Source organism: Acomys russatus, chromosome 19 (assembly GCF_903995435.1).
Source record: "Acomys russatus chromosome 19, mAcoRus1.1, whole genome shotgun sequence".
NCBI lineage: Eukaryota > Metazoa > Chordata > Mammalia > Rodentia > Muridae > Acomys > Acomys russatus.
This window is the reverse complement of record NC_067155.1, coordinates 47118842-47146193: the sequence shown is the minus strand read 5'-3', so window position 1 is coordinate 47146193 and position 27352 is coordinate 47118842. Positions and strand designations below refer to the sequence as shown.

Below are 27352 nucleotides of genomic sequence, written 5' to 3'. Positions count from 1 at the left end.
GAACACAGGAGGCCCGAACAGATGGCAGATGGGGGGAGAGCGGCTGGAAGTGTGAGTGAGGTGGTGATGAGTGAGCGGGCGCCAGAGGCAAGGGATGCTTTTTTAGAGATGAAACAAGAAGCATTTGCAGAGAGATCAGAGGCACAGGCCGTCAGCAACTGAGAAGGCAAGACCCATCCCACACAGAGATGCAAGGGTCCTGTGGCAGGAGGCCACTGGAAGAGGTGGGGGTGGGGGCTCTACCGGATGAGGGGGCGGGAACATGTGGCAATAAGCTGAGTGAAGTCAGAACAGAGCAAGACACTGTACACTAGGAGGGAGGAAGAGCTTGGGTTTGTCTTCCAAGCACACAAAGGACCCTTTGCGGGGCGTGATGTGGGCGGTGACGTCTCACTCATCTTTGGAAAGGACGGCTTGGCTCTGATTCAACAGTCTGCCTGTTGGAGGCCAGAGTGGAAGCAGAGACTGGGTAGAAGGTAGCTCAGGGTCTAGAGCAGTGGTCCTCACCCTTCCTAATGCTGCCACGGGTTAATACAGTTCCTTGTGGTGTGATGAAGAAAGTTGTTTCCTCGCTATTTCAGGAGCTGTAATTGTGCTACTGTTGTAAATTGTAACGCAGATACCCTATATGCAGGATATCGGATGTACCATCCCCACAGGGGTCTTGACCCACAGGTTGAGAACCACTCGCTGGTCTAGGGCAAAGGGCCACAGACTCTCTGGCTATAAACAGCCATGGGCAGGCAGCTCCTCTCCCCCCCCCACCCACCCCCACCCCAGCGGTGCCACAACCCTAGTGTTGCTGATTAGGCCACATCACACCCTCTGCCTCCCTGATCATGTGGCCAACTCTCCTGTGCCTTCTCCCCGGTCTCTTGGTTGCTTGCTTGGTGCTTTGTTTAAAAAAAGCACTTTTAAAGTTCTGTGGCCATGTTAGCCTAGCTTCCCCACCCTCCTGCTGGGTTTCAAACCCCTGCTACCAGGCACGCTTCCTCTAGTTTCATCGGAACACTTGACCATGGATTGAGGGTCACCTGGGCAATCCCCTGTGAGTTCATCTCAGGATGTTTAATTCAATGGTCCCTTACAAGGACCCCAATCAAAGCAGGCATGGGAACGCATGCCTGAAATCCCAGCACTGGAGATGCTGAGGCAGACCGAGTTCTAAACAAACACAAAAAGAATATTCCTGTCCAACTAAGAGCATCTCTGTGATGCCAAGTGGACATTCGCCATACTGTAGGTGTCCTGGGAGAATCTCGCAGAGAGACAGACCTAGGGAGAAGGTACCAGATGGAGCTGACATAGTCCCAAGGACATGAGTCCAGGGATATTTCATGCAGGGGAGACCCAGAGACCTCATTACAGACAAAGACGAGCCGCCCCCCCCCACCTGCCCCCAGCTTGGAAGCTTATGTCACAGAGTGTTTACATATGCTATGTTGTCGCTCTCTTAGCCTAACAGGCGAGCACATAAATCCTGCCGATGGGGACTGAGCTCTTTTCTAATGGGGTGCGAGGCTGATGTTAACACTGAGTGTTAATGTTGTAAACCTGGCAGGATCCAGAATCGCCTAAGAAACCAGCCTCCCAGCAACACCTGCGAGGGATTAGGCTAGCCTCTGGGCACCCTTGCTGGGATTATCCAGAGTACGTTAATTGAGATAGGGAGACCTTTTTACAACTGTGATCAGCAGGGTTCCGTGGACTGATACGGAGTCTGCCCCACTCCAGGGCTTTCTCACCTCAAGGTCCTAAACCCCAAAACACCACACACACACACACACACACACACACACACACACACACACACACACACACTGTGTCTGTGCTGGGAAAGGTAACTTATCTCCAATTGTCACTACACTACAAAGTGCTGAAGTATGTGCAGAATCTAGCCGTCACCCCAAACCACCAAGACCCTGAGATCAAGAAGGACTGCTTAAGCCACAGCTGGGACGTGATGGGGGGTGGGGCTTTGCCTGTACCGCAGGGAGCCACCTCCCCTTCAGGGGCATCACCTGAGCATCAGTTTCTCTCTGCAAGCAACAGATTGTAATGTGACTAGAGAGACCGGTGGGGAAGGGCCTGGGGAACCCAGAAGCTAAACTGGGAGCCGGGGAGGGAGTGTGAGGGTGGAGGGGGGTGATGGGGGTACTGGCCTTTGAACTCTGCTCCCTGACCCAGCCTGTTTCCAATCCATTGCTCCGCATTGTCAGATGCTTAGGGATTATTTATTTCTCCAGTCCTCAGTTTCTTTGCGTACAAATTAAGAACTAAGGTTTCCACCTCTTAAGGGTTGTGGGAAAGAAATTTTTCATCTGTAAAGTGCTGAGCGAGTGCCAGATCCCAGCTAATGTGAGCTATTCATAGCCCTCCCTTTCCGTAGCTACTCAGGGAGAGAGAGCCGGTCCAGCTCGCCGGAAGCCTGAGGGTCCACTCCCCGCACCTCAAAAACACAATTCCCCTTTCTCACACCTGCCGAAGACCCTCAGCAGCACAAGCCAGGTGCTTCCTGGCGGACCAGGGCGGGGAAAGGCGCTCTGTGCCCACCGCTCTGTACAAAGACTCAGGTGTGCTCTCGGCTCACCTTCCCATCCCACTCCCTACTCCCGCCCCTACTGCCTCCTATGCACATCCGTATCACACTAACCCTCTCCTCCCACCTCTGTTCCCTCACCATCGGGGTGCTTACTCCCACTCGCCCCAAGACTCTGTGGCCCGCGGGCTCCCCCGTGCGCCCATCAAGCGCGCTGCGGCGGTCTCCTGGTCCAGTGTGACCCGAAACTAGACCGAGAGCTCTAGCAGGCGACTAGGAGGCCCTTCCAGAGGACGCCTGTGGACTCTAAACATTTGCACCCGAATCAGTCCGCTCCTCCCCTGGAGGAGGGCTCCAGCACTAAGGGTAGGCAAACCTTCCATGCAAATTATCCGGTCCCTCCCGCATCGTAGGCCCCTTTAAGAAAGTGGGCGGGGTGATGTCTTATTAGCATACATTAGCATGGCCCTGCCCCGGAGGCGGGCGGGCGCGCGGCTCAGTCCCGCGGAGCGGACCGGAGCGGGCGCGGAGCCGAGTGAGGCGCAGAGGTAGCTGCTGGCGGGCGCGGGGACCCTCGACACCTCGTCTTGGAGAGCGGGATGGGACGCCGCCCGCGGGGACCTGGATCCCCCCGGGGTCCTGGCCCTCCACGCCCCGGGCCCGGGCTGCCGCCGTTGCTGCTTCTGCTGGCACTGGCGGCCCACGGGGGCTGCGCAGCGCCCGCGCCCCGCGCGGAGGACCTCAGCCTCGGGGTGGTGAGTGTGCGGCACGGGCACGGGACCTCGGGAGCCGAGTCCCTGGGCGCTCACGAGGCGCAAGGGAGAAGGGAGACTCTCCTTTGGTTCTCTCTGAGAGAACCAATCCCAGGAGCGGGGCGACCCATTCCCAAGGTAGAGAAACTGAGGCCGGGGCTCCGGCTGAGTGGGGCGCAGGCTTGCGAATCTAGGAGGACGCCGGTCCCTTTCCCGCTCCGTGAGACCTTGCGCCGCAGCCGCGGGCGCCTCGAGAAGGTGGTCGGTCGCCCAGCTGGAGCCGAGTCCCTGGCTGGTTAAAAGCAGCTCCACAGAGACCTCTGGCGGGGTGACCGGCGTCACAGACGCCCGGAGCGGTGCGCCCCGCGAGCTTCACGGCCGGAGTGGGAGGTCAGGGGCGCGCACCTCAGGCCGGGGACGCGCATGTGGGCGCCCGGAAAACCTGGGGTTCCCGAGTTTGCTCCGCTGACAATGTTGGGAGAGCCTCCTTACAAGGAGTGCATGGCGCGACCCCCTTTCCTTCCTTCCTCCACGGGAGCTGTTGGCCTTGTCCCGCCCGTGCGGGTGCCAAGCTCGCTGCCTTCCCCATCCCGCCAACTCCCACTGTCGAGCTTAGCTGGGCACCCCTGCTTGGGGGCCGCGGTACCATCTTCTTCCCACCTCTCGTCTACCCTCCTGACCCAAGTCAGGTGGAAACCTGCAGGAGACCCGGAAGGTTTCGATCAGACTTTATGGCTCCGCAGGCCCGCGAAGCCCTCTGCAAAGGCGCGCGCGGTGTGTAGAGCCCGCTTTCGAGGAGGAGGCCCCGGCCTGGGCGCCCTTGATCCTCTGAGATCCCGAGAGCCGGCCAGGGGCGGCTTCCTGACTGGCACAAGCCAGCCAATAACCTAATAGGGTCCTGGCAGAGTCCTCTCTCCACGGGCGGCTGGCAATAGGGACTCCTAAACCCTCAGGTCTAGGCAAGGTGTCATGGAGATTTTATGCTGGAGGAGACACTGGGCCGGGAGCAACCCCCACCCCCCCCCCCCGCCTCGTTTAGCAAGACTTGCCTCTAGATCTAAGTGAGAGGCTGTCTCCGCCACCCCCAGGCATCTGAGGTGGCAGCGGGCCCCATGCTTTCTCTACCCACTTGAAGACATCTGAGGGTCCCCTGAGGTAGCTTCCTCCCACCCCCGTGGCCTCTAAAATAGGGGTTCCTCACACTACTGCTCCTTGCCTTTCATAGCCGCCTGCCTCATGCCATGAGCTCTGGGACATCTGGTCACAGTTCTGGGTGGGTGGCGGTAGAGCCCAGATCCCCTTTCTTCCAACACTCAGGGTATCTCAAAAGGGACTGGTTGGGGGAGAGGAGACACTGACGTGAAATTGGGGCAAAGGAGCCCCTGCCCATCTTGATCAGGCCCAGTGCACTTAGGAAGTTTTGCAGCAGCCTGACCTTGGAGGGTGGGGTGGGGCTGGCTCCTCCCCCTGGCACCTGTGGGCCCCATCCTACTTTTCCCCTACCCTACTGAGTTCCCGAGCACACCAGGGTCACCAGCCCAACCCGCACCCTGAAGATCTCACTGAGCAGGGTGCATGACTCTAGCCTTGCCAGAGGCAGCAGAACCCTGTCGTCCAATCCTGGTTAAAAGCGGGAGGGTGCAGCAGGCAGCCCCCTGCCCAGTACAAAACCCTCTCGGGTGTGGGAACCCGGTCCTGCCTGCCTCTCTTGTGGTGGTGGTAGTGGTGGTGGTGGGGCGCCCTCTGGTGGCTCTCTAGGGGATGGCAACTAAGAGCGTAGGGTGCAGGGGCACTGAGCTGCAAAAGATGGGCGGGCTTTGGGTGTGAGCTTTCTGATGCCCCCTCAGACCGCCCTCTGCGGGCTGTTGAGCGTATTCATGTCTGGATGCCTCTGAGGAGAAGGGCGCCTTTGTGTTTGTGATCAGCCTCTGCCAGACAGCACTGCACCCACGGCTGGGCCGGGAGGGGCCAACGCCTGTGAATAAAGCCTAGAAGAGGCCCCAGGCCTCCTGGAAGGATACCCAGGATGTGGTTCCTCACAGCCTAGTGGGCCTTGTTTTGTTGTTTATTCCGTTTCTTGAGTGGCTAATGCCCCACAGCAAAGTGTGTAACCCCAGGGAAGGTTCTGGAGAGTGGTGTCCTGGCGGCCCTTTCAGTGTCCAGCTGGGTAGCCATGGGGAAGTGGACAGTTTTCACACAGCCAAATCAGGCCGCCGCCACTCTCGCAGCCTGCGGTTTTTGCTCACAGCCTGCCTTGGAGAATGTTTCATCCACTGCCTGGCTCTGCAGGTTCTGGCTGTCACTGGACCCCCCCCCCCCCCATATTTCATTCACAAACGTCATATCACTTAGCCAGGCCTCCTACCTCCAAAGTGGATGCTGTGTCTTGGCAGCACCAAGCAGTGGAGGTGTCTGGTGGCCTATGGCTGCTAGGGGTCTGCTTGAGAGCCCCCTTCATGCTGGGCAGCTAAGCAAGCAATCTCAGAAAGTTGTTACTCAGATGTCACCTCCCGCAAAGAAGTCTCTCCCACTGCGAGCACCACACAGCAGGGCAGGTTCAGATCTTCATCGCAAATGTGCCCACAACAGAGCTCTAGTTGCTGGGACCAAGGATTGCGATGGTTAAGCAAAGACCTTGGGGGACAGGGCCCATGGTGACAGGTGGAAGCAGGGACAGAGAGTGCAGGCTTTGCCTGTGTGTCCCCCTTCTTAAAGACTAACCTACCTTCCTGTGCCAACATCAGCTCTCGAAGCTACCTGCGTCCCTTCTGGGCCCACGCAGGAATCCCCCATATGCCTTTAGCTGTGTTCTGGGAACTACAGTTGTTCAATGTGGGTCCAAATGAAGGTGGCCAGGTGGTTACACAGGGATGGAGCCACACCTGCTGATACGGGCACTCATTGCAGCTGCAGAGAGACGGAGGCAGCATGGGATAGAGAGTGAGACTCTTGTCTTACAAGGGAAAAACGGGGTTAGATATGTTGTTCGGTTGCTTGCCTAGCGTGCGTGGAGCAATGGCTGCCTGCCCCGGTAAGGCACACGCACATACACACACACACACACGCGCACACACACACACACACTCATGGTGGCACGCACCTGTGATCCCAGCAGTGGGAAGCAGAGGGAAGTGGATACAGTATTTAAAGTCATCTTTGGCTACAGAGCAAGTTCGAGGCCAGCCTGAGCAACATGAGACATCTTTTCTTTTTTTTTTTTTTTAAAGGACCAATGCAAGGCATGGTGGTCTATGCACCTTTAATTCTGTAATCCCAGCACTCAGAAGGCAGAGGCAGACAGATCTTGGAGTTCAAAGCCAGCCTGCTCTACCTAGAGAGTTCCAGGCCAGCCAGGGCTACCTAATGAGATACTGTCTCAAGAAAATAGAAAGAAGATGAGGCTGTGTGTCAGTCTTAGGTGGCTGTAGTTCAGCAGTTCTCAACCTGTGGGTCGTGACCCCTTGGGGAGATCAACTGACGCTTTCACCTGGGTCGCATGTCAGATATTTGTTATTAGTCATAACGGTAGCAAAATTGCAGCTGTGACATAGCAACAAAAATAGTTGTATGGTTGGGGTCACCACAGCATGAGGAACAGTAGCAAAGGGCCGCAGCATTAGGAAGGCCGAGAACCACTGGCTTAGTTGTCTATTACTGTGACCCAGGCAACTTAGAAGTGAAAGTGTTTAATTGGGGTTCGAGACGGGAGGGGTGAGGCAGTGGCTGCAAGAACAACCACAAAGCTCGCATCTCAGGTGGCAAAGAGCACACTGGCAATGAAAAATCTTTTGATACCTCAAGCCGGGAGCCCCAGCGGCACACCTCCTAATCCTCCCCAGACAGTACTGTCGACTGGAAACTAAGTGTTCAAGCATGTCAGCGTGGTGCGCACGTGTGTGTGTGTGTGTGTGTGTGTGTGTGTGTGTGTGTGTGTATGACCAAACCTCTGTATAGGTCATTTGCCTATCATGTGAAGGGCCCTGGGTTCTGTCCTAGCTCACGCATGTGCATACACACACACACACACACACACAGGCACATATGCACATACACAAGTGCACACTCACTGCCTTGAACACACCAAAAAAGTAGGAAACAGGTCTTGGTGCCCACTGCTTTGCGCTTTGCTTTGGCATGAGACAGGGTGTCACTGTGTAGCCATTGCTGTCTGGGAACTCATAGAGCTCTGCCTGCCTCTGCCCCGCTGAGTGCCGGGAGTAAAGGCTATGCCACCACAGCTGGCCACTCTGTGGATATCTAATGTGGGGCCTTTTTACCTAGACCTGGGCTGAGTCCCAAGCAGCTGCCTGTGTACTCTGTGACCTAACGCGTCATAGGACCTCAGTGTTTGTATCTGTCAAATGGGTCTATAGGGACAGGCTGTACTTAAGGAGGAGATGCTGGGGGAAGCTCAGGAGGTTTACGGGGCATTCTCCAGGGCACGTTAGACATCCGAGGCCCTAACCATAAACTCGAAGCTTTTAGTAACACTTGGTCTTTGATCTGGCACACAAAGCGTAAGACATTTCATATATGCTGGTCACCAGGCTCACAGTAAAGATGGGATGGTTATGTGGTGGGCACACAGCCTGGCATCCCCTCATAGCTCCAAGTCTCACTCCGTCCCTGTCCCCAGACCCTCCACCTCTCTCCCGGATTCTAGTTCCTAGCTATTTCCTGCATCAAAACCTTCTCGCCACGACTACCCTTCCCAGGGTTCCTTACCTGGACAGTCCTGTGTCTACGCTGAATGTCTATCTAAGTGTCCCCTCTGTCACACTCCTCCCTTCTTGCAGCAGTTACAAGCTAAGCCCAGAAGGCAGGCAGTGCTAGCCCCAGTTCTGCACTCGTGTGCTGTGTGACGGAGGCTTGTGCCGCGACCTCTCTGTGCTTCCCTTCATCAGGTCGACTTGCAGCTATGTACAGAGTGCCCACTGTTCACAAAAGACAGGAACAATCAAACACTGGGGCAGCTGTCATCAGGACCTGAGTAGCCTGCCCCACCATGTGCACTGTCTTCCTTCCTCCTCCCCTCCATACTGCCCACTTCTGGACAGACCCGCCCTGGTCTGTCTAGCACCCTACCTGGCCTTGGAATCTTTCAGCTACCTGCTAGGACCTATCTTTATAAAAAGGGCCATTTGTGGCCTGGAGAGAAGTCCGCTTGGTAAAGTGCTTGCTATGCAAGCACAAGGACCCAAGTTCAAGCCCCAGAACATATGTTTACAAAGCCGGTCATGGAGCTAATGAACATGCATGCAAGACCCAAGTTCAATCCCCAATTGAGTCTCAACATCTACACCAGGTAGCTCACAACTGCCTGTAACTCTAGCTCCAGGGGATCAGATGCCTCTGGCCTCCTTGGGCACCTGCCACCCACATACAGATACCCCCCCACACACAAACACATTAAGAAAGACATTTTTTTTTAAAGCTCTATTTATTGTGTATGCAGTGCTCTACCTGCATGTACACCTGTAGGCCAGCAGAGGGCACCAGATCTGATGATAGATGGTTGTGAGCTACCATGTGGTTGCTGGGAATTGAACTCAGGACCTTTGGAAGAGCAGCCCGTGCTCTTAACCTCTGAGCCATCTCTCCAGCCCAAGAAAGACATGTTTTGTCTTTTCGAGACAGGGTTTCTCTGTGTAGCCTTGGCTGCCCTGGGCTTGCTTGGTAGACCAGGCTGGCCTAGAACTCATAGACATCTTCCTTTGCCTCCCTGAGTGCTAGGATTACAGGCGTGTGCCACTGCACCTGGCAAGAAATATATATTTTTTAAAGCTTGGGGTGGGGGAACATACGTGTAATTCCGGCATTGGGGAAGCAGAAGTGAGAGATCCTGGGGGCTTGCTGGCCAGATGATCTTGCCTCTTTGGTGAATTCCAGGCCAGTGAGAGACCCAATCTCAAAGGATCTGGATGGTGTTCCTGAGTCAGCACCCAAAATTGTCCTCTGGCGTCCACACACATACACACTCATTAATAAGTACATGGGTCATATATCCCATGTGCCGTGTAAACTGTGGACAGGTTACCCAGTTCATCTGGGCCTCAGTTTCCTCCCCTGTGACTGGGGGTCCCACTGGTGATGGAAAGAAGATGGCAGGTGTGAGCAGTGTGTGGCCAAAGGTGGCACTACCCATGGACTGTAGCACCTACAGTTATCACACACACACACACACACACACACACACACACACACACACACACGAGATCAGGGAGCTGGCCCTGCTGCTGACACTGATACACACACACACACACACACACACACACACACACACACACATATGAGATCAGGGAGCTGGCCCTGCTGCTGACACTGATACACACACACACACACACACACACACACACACACACACACACACACACGATCAGGGAGCTGGCCCTGCTGCTGACACTGGTAGGAAGGACAAGAGTCTGAATTCAACTTCTGGGCCTCAGTTTCCCTACCTATGAAGTGGGGCTGCTGACATCTGTTTGCCTCCAGCTGGTGGAGAGGGATGGGGGGTGGCGTTGACGCGCTCTGCAGGCTCCTGGGGCCACGGATGGTACCTAACCAAGGCTGCGGGCAGGGCTGCCGAGGTTCCAAGAGACAGTTTGGCAAGTCTGCACAGGGGCTTGGGCGGCGGCTGCACTCTATAAATTTGCTAAAATCATCTGAAGGATTTTTAACGCTGTATATATTATGCCTCGTTAGAGCTGTAAAAAGATACACATTGTGTCAAATGGTGATAAACGCCACAGCAAGATGGGAAAGAGGAGGGGGCCAACGCTGAGTGCCTGTTTACATCTGTGCAGAAATCCCTGACAGCCCCGCCAGCCTCAGTACTGATCTGCAGTAGTGGTCCAGTTCTCTGACTGGGCTGGAAGGGGTGCCCGCCCTTGGGGGTGGGACTCCTCTCCAGGCCCCACCCCTTCCCCAAGTGGCCTTCTGGAAGGTTCACCCTGAGCCTCACAGTACCCGCCTCCGTTGCCCTGGAGACAGCGGTCTGTCTCCGTGGCGACCGTGGAAGGAGGACCAGGCAGGCAAGCAGGAAGCCTGCGACCCAGGACAGGGTGTGTGGTCTTAGCTCTATAGGTGTTAGGGGACAGGGGAGAGAAAGCTACTGCAGACAACGAGGTGGGGAGGGCCTTATAGACCCGCAGGAGTCAGAGCAGGTCAGGTGGGGTGATAAAAGGACTGGCTGGTTGCTTGCTGTAAGGTGCCGGTCAAGGCTGCCTCTTCTGCAGAAATCTTGTGCTTGTGCTTTCTGTCAGCCTAGGCAGCCCCAAGTCCCCTAGGCTAACTGTCACCTCAGTGGCCCGTTATCCTCACTTGATATTTATTAGCCACTGGTCCCAGATGCTAATGCAAAGCTCTGAGTGTTTGGGGTTCACCTGCCTGGAGATAGATGAGCTGGCCGCCCAGGGTTTCCTACACCCTCAGCCTCTGCTGACGTATGAATGTTTTCAGGTGGCTGCCTCTTGCGTGTCCACCTGAGGCCAGCTCTGGCAGTCACCCACCCCACCCCCAAGCCAAAGTCCACGTAGTCAACCCCTACCAGGCCTCGGGGCTGTGAGATAGGCCTTGGTTGGATACAGGGAGGGGGGCTACGGGCATGCAAAAAGGATTGAGCTCCCTCGGTGGAGGCAGGGCATCTGAGATTGCAGGTGCAGAGCTGCCAGTCCTCAATTGTATTCATCTCTAGGTGGCACCAACTGCCATCCCAGCTTAGGGGGAAGGGGGTGACCCTCCCCTCAACCCCCTCTGTTACCTATTCATGTGCTCTTGGGAGATGGACACATTTTCTCTAAGATGTTCTACATATGGGCTGAGGAAGTTCCGGGATGGGGGGTATTCCTGCAGGGGGAGTAGCAGCCATGAGGCCCTGTGTCCCTGGCTTGCACCTGCAAGGAGTTTTGAAAACCTGTGTGTGTGTGTGTGTGTGTGTGTGTGTGTATGTGTGTGTGTGTGTGTGTGTGTCCGTCTGTGTGTTCTGGCACTTGAAAAACAAAACGTTAAAAATAGTTTTTGAGAGATGTCAAAACAGGGTCTCAAACAGAATCTAAAATGGGGCAGTGGACAGATCTGGGCCTGTGCCCAGGGGCGTGGCTCTCACTTCCAGGCTGCCTAGGGAAATGTCCCGCCCTGCAGGCTTAGAAGCAGGTGGCTGGCCTTCCCATACACACTGGAAGCTTCCTACCAGACTGCAGGGAGGGGTAGGGAGGGGTGAATTCCGAAACACAGAAACCCCAGCAAAGATATGTTGTTATCCAGAGGGGGGACTGGAAGGTATACTGCAAGTGGGTGTAAATTACGTCATCCAGGCTGGACCTCCTAGCCAGGAGCCCCTGACTGAGGCCCTGAGGGGTCCTGTGAAGATGAAGGGCAGTTCTTCCAAGCAGCAGCAGTAGTAACCAGCCCAGGAGATCCACCCTGGGAAGCATCCTCAGGATGGGCCGGGGAGGACTCGAAATGGGTTGATACATTTTTTTAAGTGTTCATTAAAAAACAACTAGGTTACTAGGTGTAATGCCTTATAACTTTAATGCCAGCACTGGGGAGGCAGAGATAGGAGGTTCTCTGAGAGTTCAGGGCCAGCTTGGTCTATATAATAAGTTCCAGGCCAACCAGGGCTACATGGTGAGACACTGTCTCAGAAAGGGAATGGGTGAGCTGCTGGATCGATGGCCCAGTGGTTAGGAGCCCTTGCTCCTATTGCAGGGGACCTGGACTCAATTCCCAGTACCCACATGGCGGTGCACAGCCACCCATAGCTCCAGTTCTGGGGATCCGATGCCATCTTCTGACCTCCGTGGGCAACAAGCAGGCATGTGGCTACATATATACATGCAGGCAAGACACTCCCCACACAAAATAAAGCACACGATTCTAATTTAGAATAATTTAAAAATAAAAGAGTACTTATTGCTCTTGCAAGACGACCTTAGTTGGGTTCCCAGCACCCACATTGGGCAGCTCACAGCCACCTGTTACCTTCAGCTCCAAGGTGCTTCTAGTCTCTGAGGCCTCCTGCACACAACCACATAATTAAGCTTTTGTGTTGTCTTTTTTTAGTCAGGGTCTCTCTGTGTAGACCGGGGTGAGCTCAAACTTTCAGAGAATTATCTGCTTCTGCCTCCCAAAGGTATGCACTACTGCAGCTGGGTAGTTAAACATTAAAAAGGGAAAAAAAAAAGAAGGTAAGGAGAGTGCTTGTCTAGCATACACAAAGCCCTGGGTTCGATTCCTAGCACTAGACAAACCAGGCACGGAATGCAACCAGGAGGATCAGAAGTTTGGGGTCATTTTTGGCTACAAGATGAGTTTGAAGCCTAACAGGACTACTTTAGAGCCTGTCTCAAAAGAGACGGGTAGCTGGGTGTGGTGGCAGACGCATTTAACCCCAGCACTCAGAAGGCAGAAGCAGGCCTCTGGGATTTTTTTGTTGATTTTATTTATTTATTTATTTATTTATTTATTTATTTATTTATTTTTGAGACAAGGTTTCTCTGAACAGCCTTGGCTATCCTGGACTTGCTTTGTAGACCAGGCTGGTCTCAAACTCACAGCAATCCACCTGCCTCTGTCTCCCTGAGTGCTGGGATACCAGGTGTGCACCATCATACCTGGCTTTTATACATAGCCAGCCAAGACTATACAGTAACACCCTGTTTCAAAATGTGTGTGTGCCCCTTGGGTGAGGTGGCGCACACCTTTGATCTCAGCACTCAGGAGGCAGAGGCAGGCAGATTTCTTCGAGCTGGAGGCCAGCCTGGTCTACAAAATGAGTTCCAAGACAGCCATGGCCACACAGAGAAACTTTGTCTGGAAAAACCAAAAACAAAATGGGGTGTGTGTGTGTGTGTGTGTGTGTGTGTGTGTGTGTGTGTGTAATGGAGGGGAATTAGTCTGCGTGGTTGGTCCCCTTGTTTGTTGACTCTTGAAGAGGAGAGTAGTTTTGACTCAGGGCACCCTGCCTTACCCAACCTCTGGGTGAGCTGGAGCCAGCCAGATGCCTGTTCAGCAGCAGGGTGGTTGTCACAGTCATGTGGTGCATGTGGACTCTAGCACCACCTGGTGGTTGCTGGCAAGCATTGGTCCTGCGCGGCCCTCGCGTCTCAGGCATCCAATTTAACTGCTTATAACTCGATGTAGAGGTAGGGGCAGCCAGGGTTTAGGAGACAGTTCCCCTGCAACAGTCTTTCATGAGCTCGGGCAGCCCCTCCTCAAGTGGCCTCTACCCTAATAACTTGTCATTCTGTTCTGTGTCCCCAGGAGTGGCTGAGCAGGTTTGGCTACCTGCCACCTGCAGACCCAGCAACAGGGCAGCTACAGACACAGGAGGAACTGTCCAAGGCTATTACCGCAATGCAACAGTTTGGTGGCCTGGAGACCACCGGCGTCCTGGGTCAGTTCTCCCAGAGGCCCTGGTCCCATCAAGGCTGCACTAGCCTGGCCATACCGGCCCTGGCTGTTCAGGGCCCCACAATTAGCCACCGAGGACTCAAGACTGGGCAGAGCCATGAACTTGAATGTTGCTGTAACCTGGTGGGGATAGGTGGAGTTTGAGCATGCCTGGCCTTGAAGCCATTGGCCTTGAGGGAACCCCGGGGTCTTCAGTGGGGGAGGTAGAGTCGGGCCTACCTGCTGACCTGTGTCCACTGTACAGATGAGGCCACTCTGGCCTTGATGAAGACCCCTCGCTGCTCCCTCCCAGACCTGCCCCCTGGGGCCCAATCAAGAAAGAAGCGACAGATTCCACCACCAACCAAATGGAGCAAGAGGAATCTCTCTTGGAGGTATGTGGCCTGGGTTGGAGGGGGGCGTTCCCCGAGTACTGTCTCTCTGTCCTTCTGCCATTCCTCGGGCCAGACATGCTCAGAGAGGATCCTATCAGTGTGTAGACTGTGGATAGAAGGCGGAGCAGGTACTGAGGTACAGCCTGCTGGGGCCATGTGGAAAGCTGGCATTTGCTTACTACCCCTGGACTCATCTGCAGTCATTTCCTGCGGAGTAGAAAAAGGCAGGAGAAGGGGCACAAAATTCATGCCAAGGAGGGGTAACACTTCACCCCAGTGGGAGGTCCAGAAAGGCCTCAGGCACAGCTGGCCTCCACTCTGACCCTGACCCTAGGGTCCGGACATTTCCACGGGACTCACCCCTGGGCCGGGATACTGTGCGTGCACTCATGTACTACGCCCTCAAAGTCTGGAGTGACATCACACCCTTGAACTTCCACGAGGTAGCGGGCAACTCTGCTGACATCCAGATCGACTTCTCCAAGGCTGACCACAATGACGGCTACCCCTTCGATGGCCCCGGTGGCACAGTGGCCCATGCATTCTTCCCTGGCGATCACCATACGGCAGGGGACACCCACTTTGATGATGACGAGGCATGGACCTTCCGTTCTTCAGGTGTGGAGGGGGCTGGTCCCGAGGATGGGGAACCTTGGGCCTGGACAGCCCCTGTGGGCCCCACAGACCCCACAGTGATCCCCTGAACCTATAAAGGATAGACATAGCTGTGGTCCCCAGAACACTCATTGCTCAACCCTACTCCACTCCTAAATTAGCCCCTGGCGGAGACTTGTTGGGCCATTCCACTGAGTGTCTGCAGTGAGCTTTGCAAACCCACCTGGTCCCCTGTCTGGTGCACAGGAGTTCAGACCTTAAACGTGGGGTCTAGTGGTTGACAATCACCGCATTTGAGCCTAGAAAATCCTGCCAATCCCGGGGTGTCTCCACTATGTCCTGGCATAGAAGAGCTAGCTTCCATACCATGATAGTGTAAGAGACTTCTGGGAAACCCCTTTCAGCCTCATAGGGCCTCCACCGGAGCCCCCAGCACACCCAGGACACCCCAGCACACACCCTAAACACCAGCTCTACCTTCCAGCCTCATCCCTGGTGAGGGCGGTCCCGCCTTCCCTTCCTTATGCAGCTTCTGTGTCTTCAGATGCCCATGGGATGGACCTGTTTGCGGTGGCTGTCCATGAGTTTGGTCATGCCATTGGTCTGAGCCACGTTGCTGCCCCAAGCTCCATCATGCGGCCGTACTACCAGGGCCCCGTGGGCGACCCCCTACGCTATGGCCTTCCCTACGAAGACAGGGTGCGTGTCTGGCAGCTGTATGGTGAGTGTCCCTAAAGCCCAGTATGGACCACATGGAAGGTGGGGCTAGGAACAAAAGCCCCAGGTACCCGTGGCTATTACTGCTTAGATTAGAACTCTGTGGCCTCTAGAGCCGGGCGTGGTGGCGCACGCCTTTAATCCCAGCACTCGGGAGGCAGAGGCAGGCGGATCGCTGTGAGTTCGAGGCCATCCTGGTCTACAAAGTGAGTCCAGGATGGCCAAGGCTACACAGAGAAACCCTGTCTTGAAAAAAACAAAAAAAAAAAAAAACCCAAAAAAACAAAACAAAAAAAACTCTGTGGCCTCACAGAGAAGAGAGGAGAGGGGCCCAGGGCGTGGGGCACAGGCTTCTGCCTTATAGTACAGATCCCCTGGTGCTTAGATTCCTGGGGGATTTCACACCTGTCCCTCAAAGGCTTGAAGGGTCTTCTTGGCAGCAGCAAAGGCCTACGATGCACTGGGCATGTAAATTAGCCATCTAATCAGCATCTGAGGGAATAGCAGTAGCCATGGGTGACCCCGGGCCAGGGAGCTTGTCCTGGATAGCTCATAAGAATGAAAGAATAGGGGCTAGAGAGATGGCTCAGAGGTTAAGAGCACCGGCTGCTCTTCCAGAAGTCCTAAGTTCAATTACCAACAACAAAGTGGTGGCTCACAACCATCTATGATGTGATCTAGTGCCCTCTACTGGCCTGCAAGTGTACATGCAGGCAGAGCACTGTATACATAATAATAATTTTTAAAATCTTTAAAAAAAAGAAAAAGAAAGAATATCCCTATAGGATCAAGAAGAAGCGTTTTTGCCCAGGATAGCCCATAAGAGTGTAAAGCTATCCCTATAGGATCAAAGTCAGGCACTTTGCCCAGAGTAGCCCACGGGACCAAGAGGCAGGCAGCTTGCCAGAGTAGATCCATGACAGTCAGAGGCAGGCAGCTTGCCTAGAATAGGCCCACAGAAGTAAGTCAAAGTGTCTCTGTCCCCATGCCCATCTGGAAGATGATGCCCTGGGAGGAAGTGATGTCTGGTGTACAGAAACACCATTCCGCTTCAGTAGAGCCAGCCTGCCCCCAGCCCCCAGCCTCCCCCCCCCCGCACTTCTCCCACCCTGCCATTGCATGACGTCCCCTCCACTCCCCCACCCCATTAGAGTAAGATTTTTGTTGTTGTTGGTTTGCCTTTTATGGTGATGGTGTTTTTACAAATTTATTTTTTAATTTAATGTGAATGTATGTGTGCCTGAATACAGGTGCATACAGAGGTAGGAAGAGGGCATCAGGCCCTCTAGAACTAGAGATACAGGCAGTTTGTGAGCCCCCGTGTCAGTGCTGGGAACCTAAGCCAGGTCCTTTGCGAGAGTAGCAAGTGTCCTTATCCATTAGGCTACCTCTCCAGCCTTGTGTGTTATTATTTTTTTTTTTTAAAGATTTGTTTATTTATTATGTATACAGTGCTCTGCCTGCTTGTACCTCTGCAGGCCAGAAGAGGGCACCAGATCACATTATAAATGGTTGTGAGCCACCATGTGGTTGCTGGGAACTGAACTCAGGACCTCTGGAGGAGCAGCCAGTGCTCTTAACTGCTGAGCCATCTCTCCAGCCCCTTATTATTATTTTTTTAATGTGTATGAATTTCCTGCCTGCATGTATGTACGTGTACCACATGCATGCTTGGTACCCAAGGATGTCAGAAGAGGGCATTGGATCCCCTGGAAGGGGAGTTAACAGACAGTTATGAGATGCCGTGTGAGTGATGGGTACTGAAACCCAGTCCTCTGCCAAGAGCATAGTTCACAGGCATGCTGTGGTGTTCTGCCCCACCTCAGCACCCATCCAGCTGAACCGGGGAGGGGGGGAAGCTGGGCACCTGCCAGTCTCACAGCCCAGCTTCCATCCCCAGGGCCCTCAGAAAGGCTGGTAAGACCAGGGCCCTGGGTCGAATGCAGGCTTTCTGTCTCCACAGGTGTGCGGGAATCCGTGTCCCCTACAGCCCAGCTAGATACCCCAGAGCCTGAGGAACCACCCTTCCTGCCAGAGCCTCCCAACAATCGGTCTAACACCCCGTAAGTCATGTCTTTTATCGCTGTACCTTGGCCATCTTGCCCTTCTCAATGCTGCCCCTCCTGGGCGCAGAGTACCTACTGTAGCCCAGGATCCTAAGGAAGGCACTGCTGTGTGTGACGACCCGGGCCTAGGGAACACTGTCATCTCTTAAACTTCCCTATGGGAGATGGGGGGAGGGGAAAGGGACTGTTACCCCCAGGGAGCTACAGTGAATCCCCAAATAGTTCCTCTCCTATAACCTGGCTCACTAAGCCCGAGCCCTTGCAGACGGGTACAGACGGGTCTGCCACCCCATGGTATTTGTTTGGGGTGTGGAGGACTCAGCATTTTCATGTTAGTGTCAGTCCCTCTGTAGTGCTGACTGAGGGCTGAGTTCATCCAGGCAGTTGCCCTGCCCTGGCACACATCGTCCCCTGTCCCTGTGGCTTGGGCTTTCAGTAGAGCAGCCTTCCTAAGTAGAAGGACTGTGTTGAGAGTTACTACAGCACCCAGCCTCTTGTTACACGCCCTGGCCCGCTTGCTGCGCCCACACACATTCGGGCGTTTTGGTTTTGCTTTCTGGGATGAACGGCACTACTCTTAGAGCCTTAGCTGTCCACCAGGAACTGCTGTTGCCATCAAAGTACTGCTCTGTTTGTTCTGGGTTTTTCGTTCGTGTGTTTTGTTTAGGAGGGGTACAGAGTCATTGCCTAGACCCCAGGCTGACTTGAACTCCTGCGGTTTTTCCAACTCAGTCTCCAAGGGCTGGGATTGTAGGTGTGAGCCAATATGCTCAGCCCACTATTCTTTCCTCTCTGTGCGTGCGTGCGTGCATGCGTGCACACGCACATGAGTGCATTTGTATTGAGGATACTTGTGCATGTAAGGGAAGTGTACTGAGCTGTACCCCAAACCCTGTGTTGTTTTGTTTTGTTGGTACTTTTTGTTTGGCTTGTTTTTTAGACACGGTCTCATGTATCCCCAGATGGCTTCAAACTCTCAAACTCATTGTAGTTAAGGATGAAGATGACTTTGGACTGCTTCATCCTCCTGCCTCTGTCTTCCAAGTCTTGGGGTTATTGGCATGTACCACTAACCCGGTTTATGCAGTGCTGGGAGTCAAATCCTGGACCTCGTGCATGCTAGGAAAATGCTCTACCACATGAGCTACATACCTAGCGCATGCATGCACACGCGCGCGCGTGCGCGCACGTACACACACACACTCACACACACATACACACACACACACTTGGTATAGATATGGGCACACACATACCACATGTGTGGAGGTCAAAGGACAGCTTTGGAAATTGGTTCTCTCCTTCTGCCTTTTACTGATTCTAGAGATTGAACTCTTGGCAACAAGTCCTTTTAATGAACTGAGCCATCTTGCTGACATCCCCACCCCACCTCACCCCTGCCCCAGGTGGATTCTTTTCAGATAGGGTCTTGCAGTGTAACCCAGGCTGGCCTGGTGCTTTCTGAGTAACATAGGCCAGCCTGAAACTCATGAACTTCCTGCTGAACCCATCTCTCCAGCCCCTGTATGGTTTTGGTTGTTTATTTTTTTAAATGTTGAGGCAAGATCTTACTGACCGTCGTCGTCTGGGCAACCTCAGCTGCCTGAGTACTGGGATGACAGGCCTGCACTGCACCATACCGAGCTCTTTTGCTGTTCAAAATCCTATTTTTTTTTCTTTTGTCTTGTTTTGCTTTGTTTTGGAGACAGGGTTTCTCTGTGTAGCCCTGGCTGTCCTGGAACTCTTTCTGTAGACCAGGCTGGTCTGGAACTCAGCTGTTCACCTCCCTCTGCCTCCCCAGTACCAGACTTAAATGCGTACACCACCACCGTCCAACAAAATCCCACTTATTTAAAGACTAGGTGACACCAGTGACGGGCCCTCAGAGGTACATGCCCTGCAAGAGTCATTTTTCTCCTACCGACCCTTCCCACCCAGCTCTCTAGATGGGTACATGTGTGTGACCCCTGCCAGAGGGTTCTGCACTCTGACCAAGTGTAAGTGTCCTTACGCATGCTTCCTGTCTATTGCTTTAAAGATTTTTAAGAAATTATGACTCTCTGTGGATATTTGTACTACAGAGGCCAGAGGCATTGGATCCCCTGGAGGTGCAGTTACAGGCTGTTCTGAGCCACCTGATGTGGGTGCTAGGAACTGACCTGGGTCTTCTGCCAGAGCAGAAAACATTTTTTTGTTTGTTTGTTTGTTTCAAGACAGAGCCATACTATGTAGCCCTGGCTGTCCTGCAGCTCACTATGTAGAGCAGTCTGGCCTCAAACTCAGAGAGATCTGCCTGCCTCTGCCTCCCTGGTGCTGGGATTCAACGTGTGCACCATTATGACCCTTCAGCACTGAGCCTTTTCTCCAGCTCCTTTCCCTCTATTTCAGACGAAGTCTTACTGTGGAGCCCAGTGTTGTACGACTTCCTAGGGAGTCATAGAAACATCTCTTCCCAGGACCCCCCCCCCCCCCACAGAAAAACAAAGAGAGGATTCAGGTCTCACCTAGTGAACCAGTGAGTTTTCTAGGGCTGCTCAGAGGAATATGAGTGACACAAAAGTAGCTGTATTACCGAAAAGCCCACCCCAGCCTGGATAAGGTCTCAAAAGCTGCAGCCTTAGAACTTCTGTGTGACTGGCAGGTAGCTAAGCCAATTGGAGAGTCTCCTCCCTCACCTGGCCCCCACCCCCCAACAGTCTTATATAACTTTAGGAAGGGGCCCTGTGAATCTTAAAAGTTTCAGGAACTTCCTGAGACTTAGGAGTTTTTGTCTCCCTTGTAAATAATAAGGACCATCCTTCCTGGGGATGTTCTGAGTGTGTTTCATTCCCAGGAAATTGCAGCCCAGCACCCAAGCTGACCAGGAAATGGGGATATTCCTGCCTCAACCTCTAGAATATAGGATTATAGGCATGGTGTGGCCACAGCCTGAGTTAAGCGCATATTCTTTGCTTATATTTTTTAGTCATCATTATTGGTTTGTTTGGGAATATTGTAGTTGTTTTCTGGTGTTTTAGGTTTGGAGGAGTTGGCTTTGGTCTTTTGAGCCAGTCTCATATAGCCTAGGTTAGCCCCAGATACACCATGTAGCTTATAGTTTCGTTGGGCCCTCATTCTAATTCACCCTGCTTGTCTGGTGGACACTGCCTACCATGTGGACTCAGGATGTTGTGGGTCGTTCCAGGATGCCCACCCCCTTGATTCTGGCAGGAGTAGCTCAACCAGCTGCTTGGGTTGGGTGCTTTGCCTCTCAACCCATCTCATATCTGCCCTGCAGGCCCCGGAAGGACATGCCTCACAGGTGCACTGCCCACTTTGATGCTGTGGCCCAGATCCGTGGCGAAGCGTTCTTCTTCAAAGGTAACCCTGGGTCCTGTGGAATGGAAGGACAGCTCCCATAGCCGCAGTAGGCTCCTGCAGCCACCTTCCCTTTCCTCCCCCAGGCAAGTACTTCTGGCGGTTGACCCGAGACCGGCACTTGGTGTCCCTGCAGCCAGCTCAAATGCATCGCTTCTGGCGGGGCCTGCCGCTGCACCTGGACAGCGTGGACGCCGTGTATGAGCGTACCAGCGACCACAAGATTGTCTTCTTCAAAGGTGAGTGGACCCCCCTCCAGGCGCCACAAGCTTGTCTTGTGGCCTACTTTCAGCTCATCCTGTAGGGGGCGCCACGGACACACAGTAAGCAAAAAGGAACCTCTGCCAGGACAGGTGGACATCTCCGGGATAAAAGACGAACACACAGAGGATGGAGTTTATTCGAAGAAGCATTAGAGGTGATGGGGAAGGCAAACTTGGCTGGCAGAGCTCATCTAGGGACCTGCCATTGAGCAGAAACTCCAGGGACAGAGTCCAGGCCAGCTTTACAGCCAGTATAATGACCCGAGGCAGAAACAGCCCTTTTTTTGTTTTATTTTGAGATTTATTTATTATTACATATACAGTGCTGTCTGCATGTACACCTTCATGCCAGAAGAGGGCATCAGATCACATTACAGATGGTTGTGAGCAACCATGTGGTTGCTGGGAATTGAACTCATGACCCCTGGAAAAGCAGTCAGTGCTCTTAACCTCTGAGCCATCTCTCCAGCCCAGAAACAGCCCTTCTGAGTATAGAGAACTAAAAGCAGCCAGAGGCCATGAAGTGCCAGGTGGATATGAGGCCACAGCCCCTGGCAGCAGCCTCTGCCTAGGCCACCCCATCCTGTCCCTAACTCTGAAGGAAGGCTCTTAGCCTCCATTGTTGGACTTTGTATCTCTTATTTCCACATCCATTCCATAGGAAAGGGACAGGGCTAGGAAGATAGCACACTCCTTATAATCCCAGCACTCAGGAAGCTGAGGCAGGAGGATTGTTACAAATCCCCAGCCAGCCTGGGTTACATACTAAGACAGTCTCCCCGAAATCAGGGGCCAGGGGACTATGGATATCATTTAATTGACTGAAATACTTGCTCAGTGTGCACAGAGCTCCCTAGCACTGCATGTATCGGGTGTGCTAATCCCAGCACTCGGGAGTCAGGGGCAGGAGGATCATAAATTCAAGGCACATGTCGCCCGAGGCCTGCCTAAGTTATGAAGGAGGAAGCTGGGGAGGGGAGCAGGTATGACATGTGAGCCTGCAGGGCCCCCTGCACAGCTAGAAATGGAATTCTTCCTATCCTAGCTGTGGGACAGAAACCTGGGATTGCTGTAGGCAAGTGGCTTTCCCCTGGCTCGAAGTCGCCAGCGCCTCTCCATCTGAAGAGGTTAGGTCATCCTCCTAGCTCAGTTCGGGTCTCCCTGAGGACACCAGGCTGCTGAGCGAGCCAGCATGGCCTCACGTAGAGAGTTACTTGCACAGTCCGAGGGCCCTCAGTCCGTCGTGTTAGGGAAGGTATGGTGGTAAGAGAGTGAGACGGCCGGTCACATTGTACCCTCAGTCAGAGAAGATGGACGCTGGTGTTCAGCTCGCTTTCTCATTTTTATTCAGTCTGGGGCCCCAGCCCATGAGACAAATCTGCCCACATTTTAGGTGGGTCTTCCCCTCAACCCAATCTAAAATATCCCTCCCAGACCCGACCAGAGGCTTGATTCTATCATACCATCAAGGAACCATCAAGTTGACATCGTTAACTATTTGTGTCACCTTTATTTTTTTCCCCAGACAGGGTCTCACCTGTGTAGCTGTGGCTAGCCTCTAGGACTGTCTCTCAGTTGAGACTGAGCTATGAACCCCAAGACCAGTTGTTCCTAATCACTGCCCCGCCCCCCAACCCCCGCGAGCCAATGAGGCCACAGCACAGTGACCGTACCTTCATCTCGTCCATAGATACCCACTCCCACATCACCAGAGTCACCAGAGTCCCAGCCTCTTGGGCCTTCAGTATCTACCGCCCGAGGCTTCGTCCCTCACGTGCCCTGTGGTTTCTCTGGATCAAGAATATCACCCACGGGTGTCCTGACCCATCCTGTTTGGTGGTGGTCACTGGTGGCCTGGACATGGTATAAACGCAGGTTTCTTCATTATGTTACCAGGATGCCCTGGAAATAGCCAAGAACCAGCATCTTGCCCTGGGTCCATCCCACACACTGGTACCCAGGGATGGAGCCTGTCTGGTCCCCCGATGCTGCCTGGTTTCAGCTAACATATCTGTTCCCACTGAGCCCAAGCGTTCTTCAATGGCTTAGTTCTGTGTCTCGCAGATGACTCCCGCATCTCGGACTGAATGTTGTCTGCCATAAGATCAGTCAGACTGTCCTTGGGGGCTGCGGCTCAGTTGGTAGAGCGTCCGCTTAGCATGTATGAAGGTGGCTTGGGTTCAATCCCTAGGGCCTCATGAACCAGGCGTGGTGGTACATGCCTTTCACCCTAGAGTTCAGGTCATGGAAACTGGAGGCCCAGAAGTTCAAGGTCATCCTTGGAGTTTTGAGACCAGCCCGGGCCACATGAGACCCTGTCTCAAAAAGCGGGGAGGGACGTTCCTCCTCCACTCCCCCCCCCAATTCTCCGGCATTCGTTACCCAAATGACCCACACCAAGCATATAGTAGGTGATAGGGAGTCACTCCCTTGTCCTGCCACCTGGGTGAAGACCGGGGGGGGGGCGGGGGGGGGGGACATTGGGAAAAGCCAAGCCTGGAGCCTTTGCCGCAGCCCCACGGCTCTTTCTCTCACCACCAGGAGACAGATACTGGGTGTTTAAAGACAACAACGTAGAGGAAGGGTACCCGCGGCCTGTCTCCGACTTCAGCCTCCCGCCCGGTGGCATCGATGCGGTCTTCTCCTGGGCCCACAATGATAGGACTTATTTCTTTAAGGACCAGCTGTACTGGCGCTATGATGACCACACACGGCGCATGGACCCTGGCTACCCTGCCCAGGGCCCCCTGTGGAGAGGTGTCCCCAGCATGCTGGATGACGCCATGCGCTGGTCTGATGGTGAGCACCAGGCAGGGGACAAAATGCTGTCCCCGCACGCACGTTCCCTGTATGTAGATGAGGATTACAATGGGGTTGGGGAACGGGCTTTCCTGAACCGCACTTACCTGTCTGTGAGCCCTGAGGAGTTCAGGACCGCGCCCCTCTGGCTTTGCACACTGGTCTCCTACTTTTCATTTTCCAAACACTTTCCTCAGAGCCACCATACCCTCCACCCAATACTAAAAGATGCACACATAACAAATGCCGGGCGAGCTCCGGCAAGGATGAGTGGAGGTTGACAGTCCATTCCTGTGTCCCACAGTTGTCTCCAGCAGCCCAAGTCGGGCCCATGCTTCTGACAGGCATGGCCCAGACAGGCTAAATGCCCCTTCCACTCCCCCTACCACCACCCCCCTTGCTCTGCGCTCAGCCACACTGTCCCATGGGCAGCCTCCCTGTGATCGAGACACCAACTCAGCCCTTCCCCCTACACAGGTGCATCCTACTTTTTCCGCGGCCAAGAGTACTGGAAAGTGCTGGATGGTGAGCTGGAGGCAGCACCAGGGTACCCACAGTCTACAGCCCGGGACTGGCTAGTATGTGGTGAGCCGCTGGCGGATGCAGAGGACGTAGGACTGGGACCCCAGGGCCGCAGCGGGGCACAGGACGGCTTGGCAGTATGCTCCTGCACCTCAGGCGCCCACAAGACTGCATCTCCATCTCTGTTGCTGCTGTTGCTGCCACTGCTGTGGGGCCTGTGGACCTCAGTCCCCGCCAAGGCATCCTGAGGGGCAGTGCTGGCCTTATGGATCAAGGAGCCGAGGGCGGGCGGGGACACACTGGCCAGTAGTCAGCAGGACTTGAGCTCCAAGCACCCGGTCCTTCCCTCCTTCCTTCCTTTCACTGAACCCAGCGGTGCTGTGCTCTCTGCTGGAGTGGCCTCTAGCTGGGACAGGGCATCCCACCTGTGCCGTCCGTCCATGCACCCTTCCCACCCGGAGCAGCCATGGGCAGTGCTCCTTCCTTTTGCGTGCCACATGCTGCTTCATCGCACCTTACTGGGCTGCGCAAGCCCGACTGTCACAACCCCGGGATGCCTTGTCTGCACCTGAGCAGCTCTGACGCTGACAAGACGTCTGCATGTAGGCTGGTGTTGGGGGGGGGGGGCAGCGGGAGGTCCTCATGGGATCCATAGGGCCACTGTGCCTGTTTCACAAGTGAGAGTTGCTGCCCCAATGGGGAAATGTGGCCGGGAAAAGGGTGCCTACTCGAGGTCTGAGCCAGCGCCATATTTGCTGGTACAGAGGACCAATTACACTCTGGATCTGCCCACAGGTACACAGATGCTGGCTAGGGGCCTTGCTCCAACCATCAGGAGCACACCCATCCTAGACAGGCTAGAAGTGTTACCTCCCTCTCTGTGGCCATACAGTTTTGGACTTAGACCCTGCAGCTTAGACTCACGGCTGTCCCCTCCCCAGCTGTGGAGGGGCTTCTAACATCTGGAATAAAAGTGTGGGGGGGTTCAGTTAGGGAAGAAGGGTGGTTGTGTGAGCACAGGGTGACAGTAAAGGGGCAAGGATAGTAATAGCGGTCCTCCAGGGCCATGACAATGTTACCCCCTGACCTGCCCCTGGACTTGTAGGAGATGTGGAAGGCTTGTTGCTCTGAGGTAGAACCCAAGGTGGTGTGTGATCAGCTCCAGGGATGAACCACCAAGTCCGAAGCTTTTGGGATAAAATGGGCCTGAGGGACCGCGCCACCCATGTAGGCTTGGATGGAGAGTAAGCAGTGTCTGTCAGTTAATAATCTCACACTTACCCACCCCTCCCCCACTGGCCCGGTCCCATCTCAGGTAAGAAAGGCTCCTACCCACCCCAGGCCACACATCACATACATGGCACCGGTGCCGCTCTCTCCCTGGCCTGGCTTCCAGGCCCATACTTCTACCCTTCCCCAAGCCTGGCCACATCCCACAGCCACCTGTCACACCAGACAGGCCAGAGTGTGTCGGGGTCCGAGGTTTCCCTGTCATGGAAGCCAACCCCACTCTGCCCCTATATCAAAGCACGTACCTACGATGTCCCACATTGTCCACCAGCCTGCAGGACACAGCTGTCCTGTATGGTGTCAGGGAGGGTCCTAAGAGTCTTTTGTCACACAGCACCGCAAGCCAGGCCTGCAAGCTCCAGCTGTCCAGATGCTGGTGTCTCACTCATTTTAAAGCCCAAACTCTTAATAAAAATTTTTTTCTACACTGGACAGGTGACAGCTCAGTGGTGAAGCACTTGGCTAGTGTGTACGAGGCTTTGGATTTGATCTCCAGTACAACTCCCCCTGCCCCTTAAAAAAAAACAAAACAAACAAACAAAAAAACCCAAAAACCTCTGTACCTTCTCACTCCAATCTTGAGCGAGCAGGTCAACGGGCACAAGTTCTCTGACCTGCCCTCCTGGGCCCTCCCTGCCTCCCTTCATTGCTGGAGCCAGGGGTCTCCCAGGGAAAGCGGGGTAGGTAGGTGCCAATGCACTGGATCCCACCAGACTGTGCTCTGCTGGGTGAGGCCCCTGTACAGAGGCTGGGGAAAGAAAATAAGCATGTCTTCCCCGCCCCCCAGGGGGTTGGACAGGATGCAGACCCTGGGCACACACTAGCCCATGCTTCCTATAAGACACGGTGTGTTTGCCAGAAAACCTGGGGACGACCAGGCCACCAAATTGTGAGGCTTCTTCATTGCCTCCGTGTCCCCAGTCACAACCTTCCCGGCAAGGTGGCAACCCACCGCCGTTTCCACTCAGCTGACTCCTGGTCTCGCCTGACCCCTGTCTGTCCTGATCAACCTACCTGCAGCTTTCCTGAGGCCGCATCGAACTCCTGTCCTGCAGCAGCATCCGGCATGATATACCACACGGCGTCCTTTCCTAGACAAACTGAAGTTAAACACAAATTTCGTTCCGATCCGGGCTGGCCCTCTGCACTCAGGTGGGTGACCCGTCTGTGACCATGGCAAAATCCTAGGAAAGGGGGTCTGAGGACTCGCTCCACCCAGGGATGGCCTAACACCCAACAAGGGTAGTCATAGGCTCTTACGCCTTCTTTGGCCTTATAAGCGAACATGTGCTCTGTATCTGGGAAGAAGTTCAAGGAAGCCCCAGGTGGCTTCAAGGGCCAGGTCATGGTCAGTCTAACTCCTTGTCACTGCTGGCTAACAGCCTAGTCAGGGCCTGTATTAAAGCTCCATGAGGCCACCTCCTTGCTGTGTCCACTCATGGCCAGGATGGTTCAGTGGATAAAGGCACCTGCCACTAAGCCTGAAGACTTGAGTTCAGGGCCCACACGGTGGAAGGCGAGAACAAACTCCTCCATGCTGACCTAGGACCTTCATACATGCCATATGGTGCTCATTGCCTGCCTCACAAACACACAAAATAAATGATGTGATTCTGTTGTTCAAAGGTACCATCTTGAGAGGCAT

General features: G+C 54.2%; 1 protein-coding gene across 1 annotated transcript; it reads left to right on the top strand.

Moving 5' to 3' along the window:
- Nucleotides 1–3041: 3041 nt before the first annotated feature.
- Nucleotides 3042–24665, top strand: Mmp17 (matrix metallopeptidase 17). Its single transcript, XM_051161400.1, has 10 exons — nt 3042–3294; nt 13555–13687; nt 13949–14078; nt 14413–14696; nt 15238–15414; nt 17374–17473; nt 20754–20836; nt 20920–21072; nt 23638–23895; nt 24373–24665. The coding sequence occupies exons 1-10, from the start codon at nt 3139–3141 to the stop codon at nt 24663–24665; spliced, it is 1767 nt and encodes a 588-aa protein (XP_051017357.1). The 5' UTR covers nt 3042–3138.
- Nucleotides 24666–27352: the final 2687 nt, after the last annotated feature.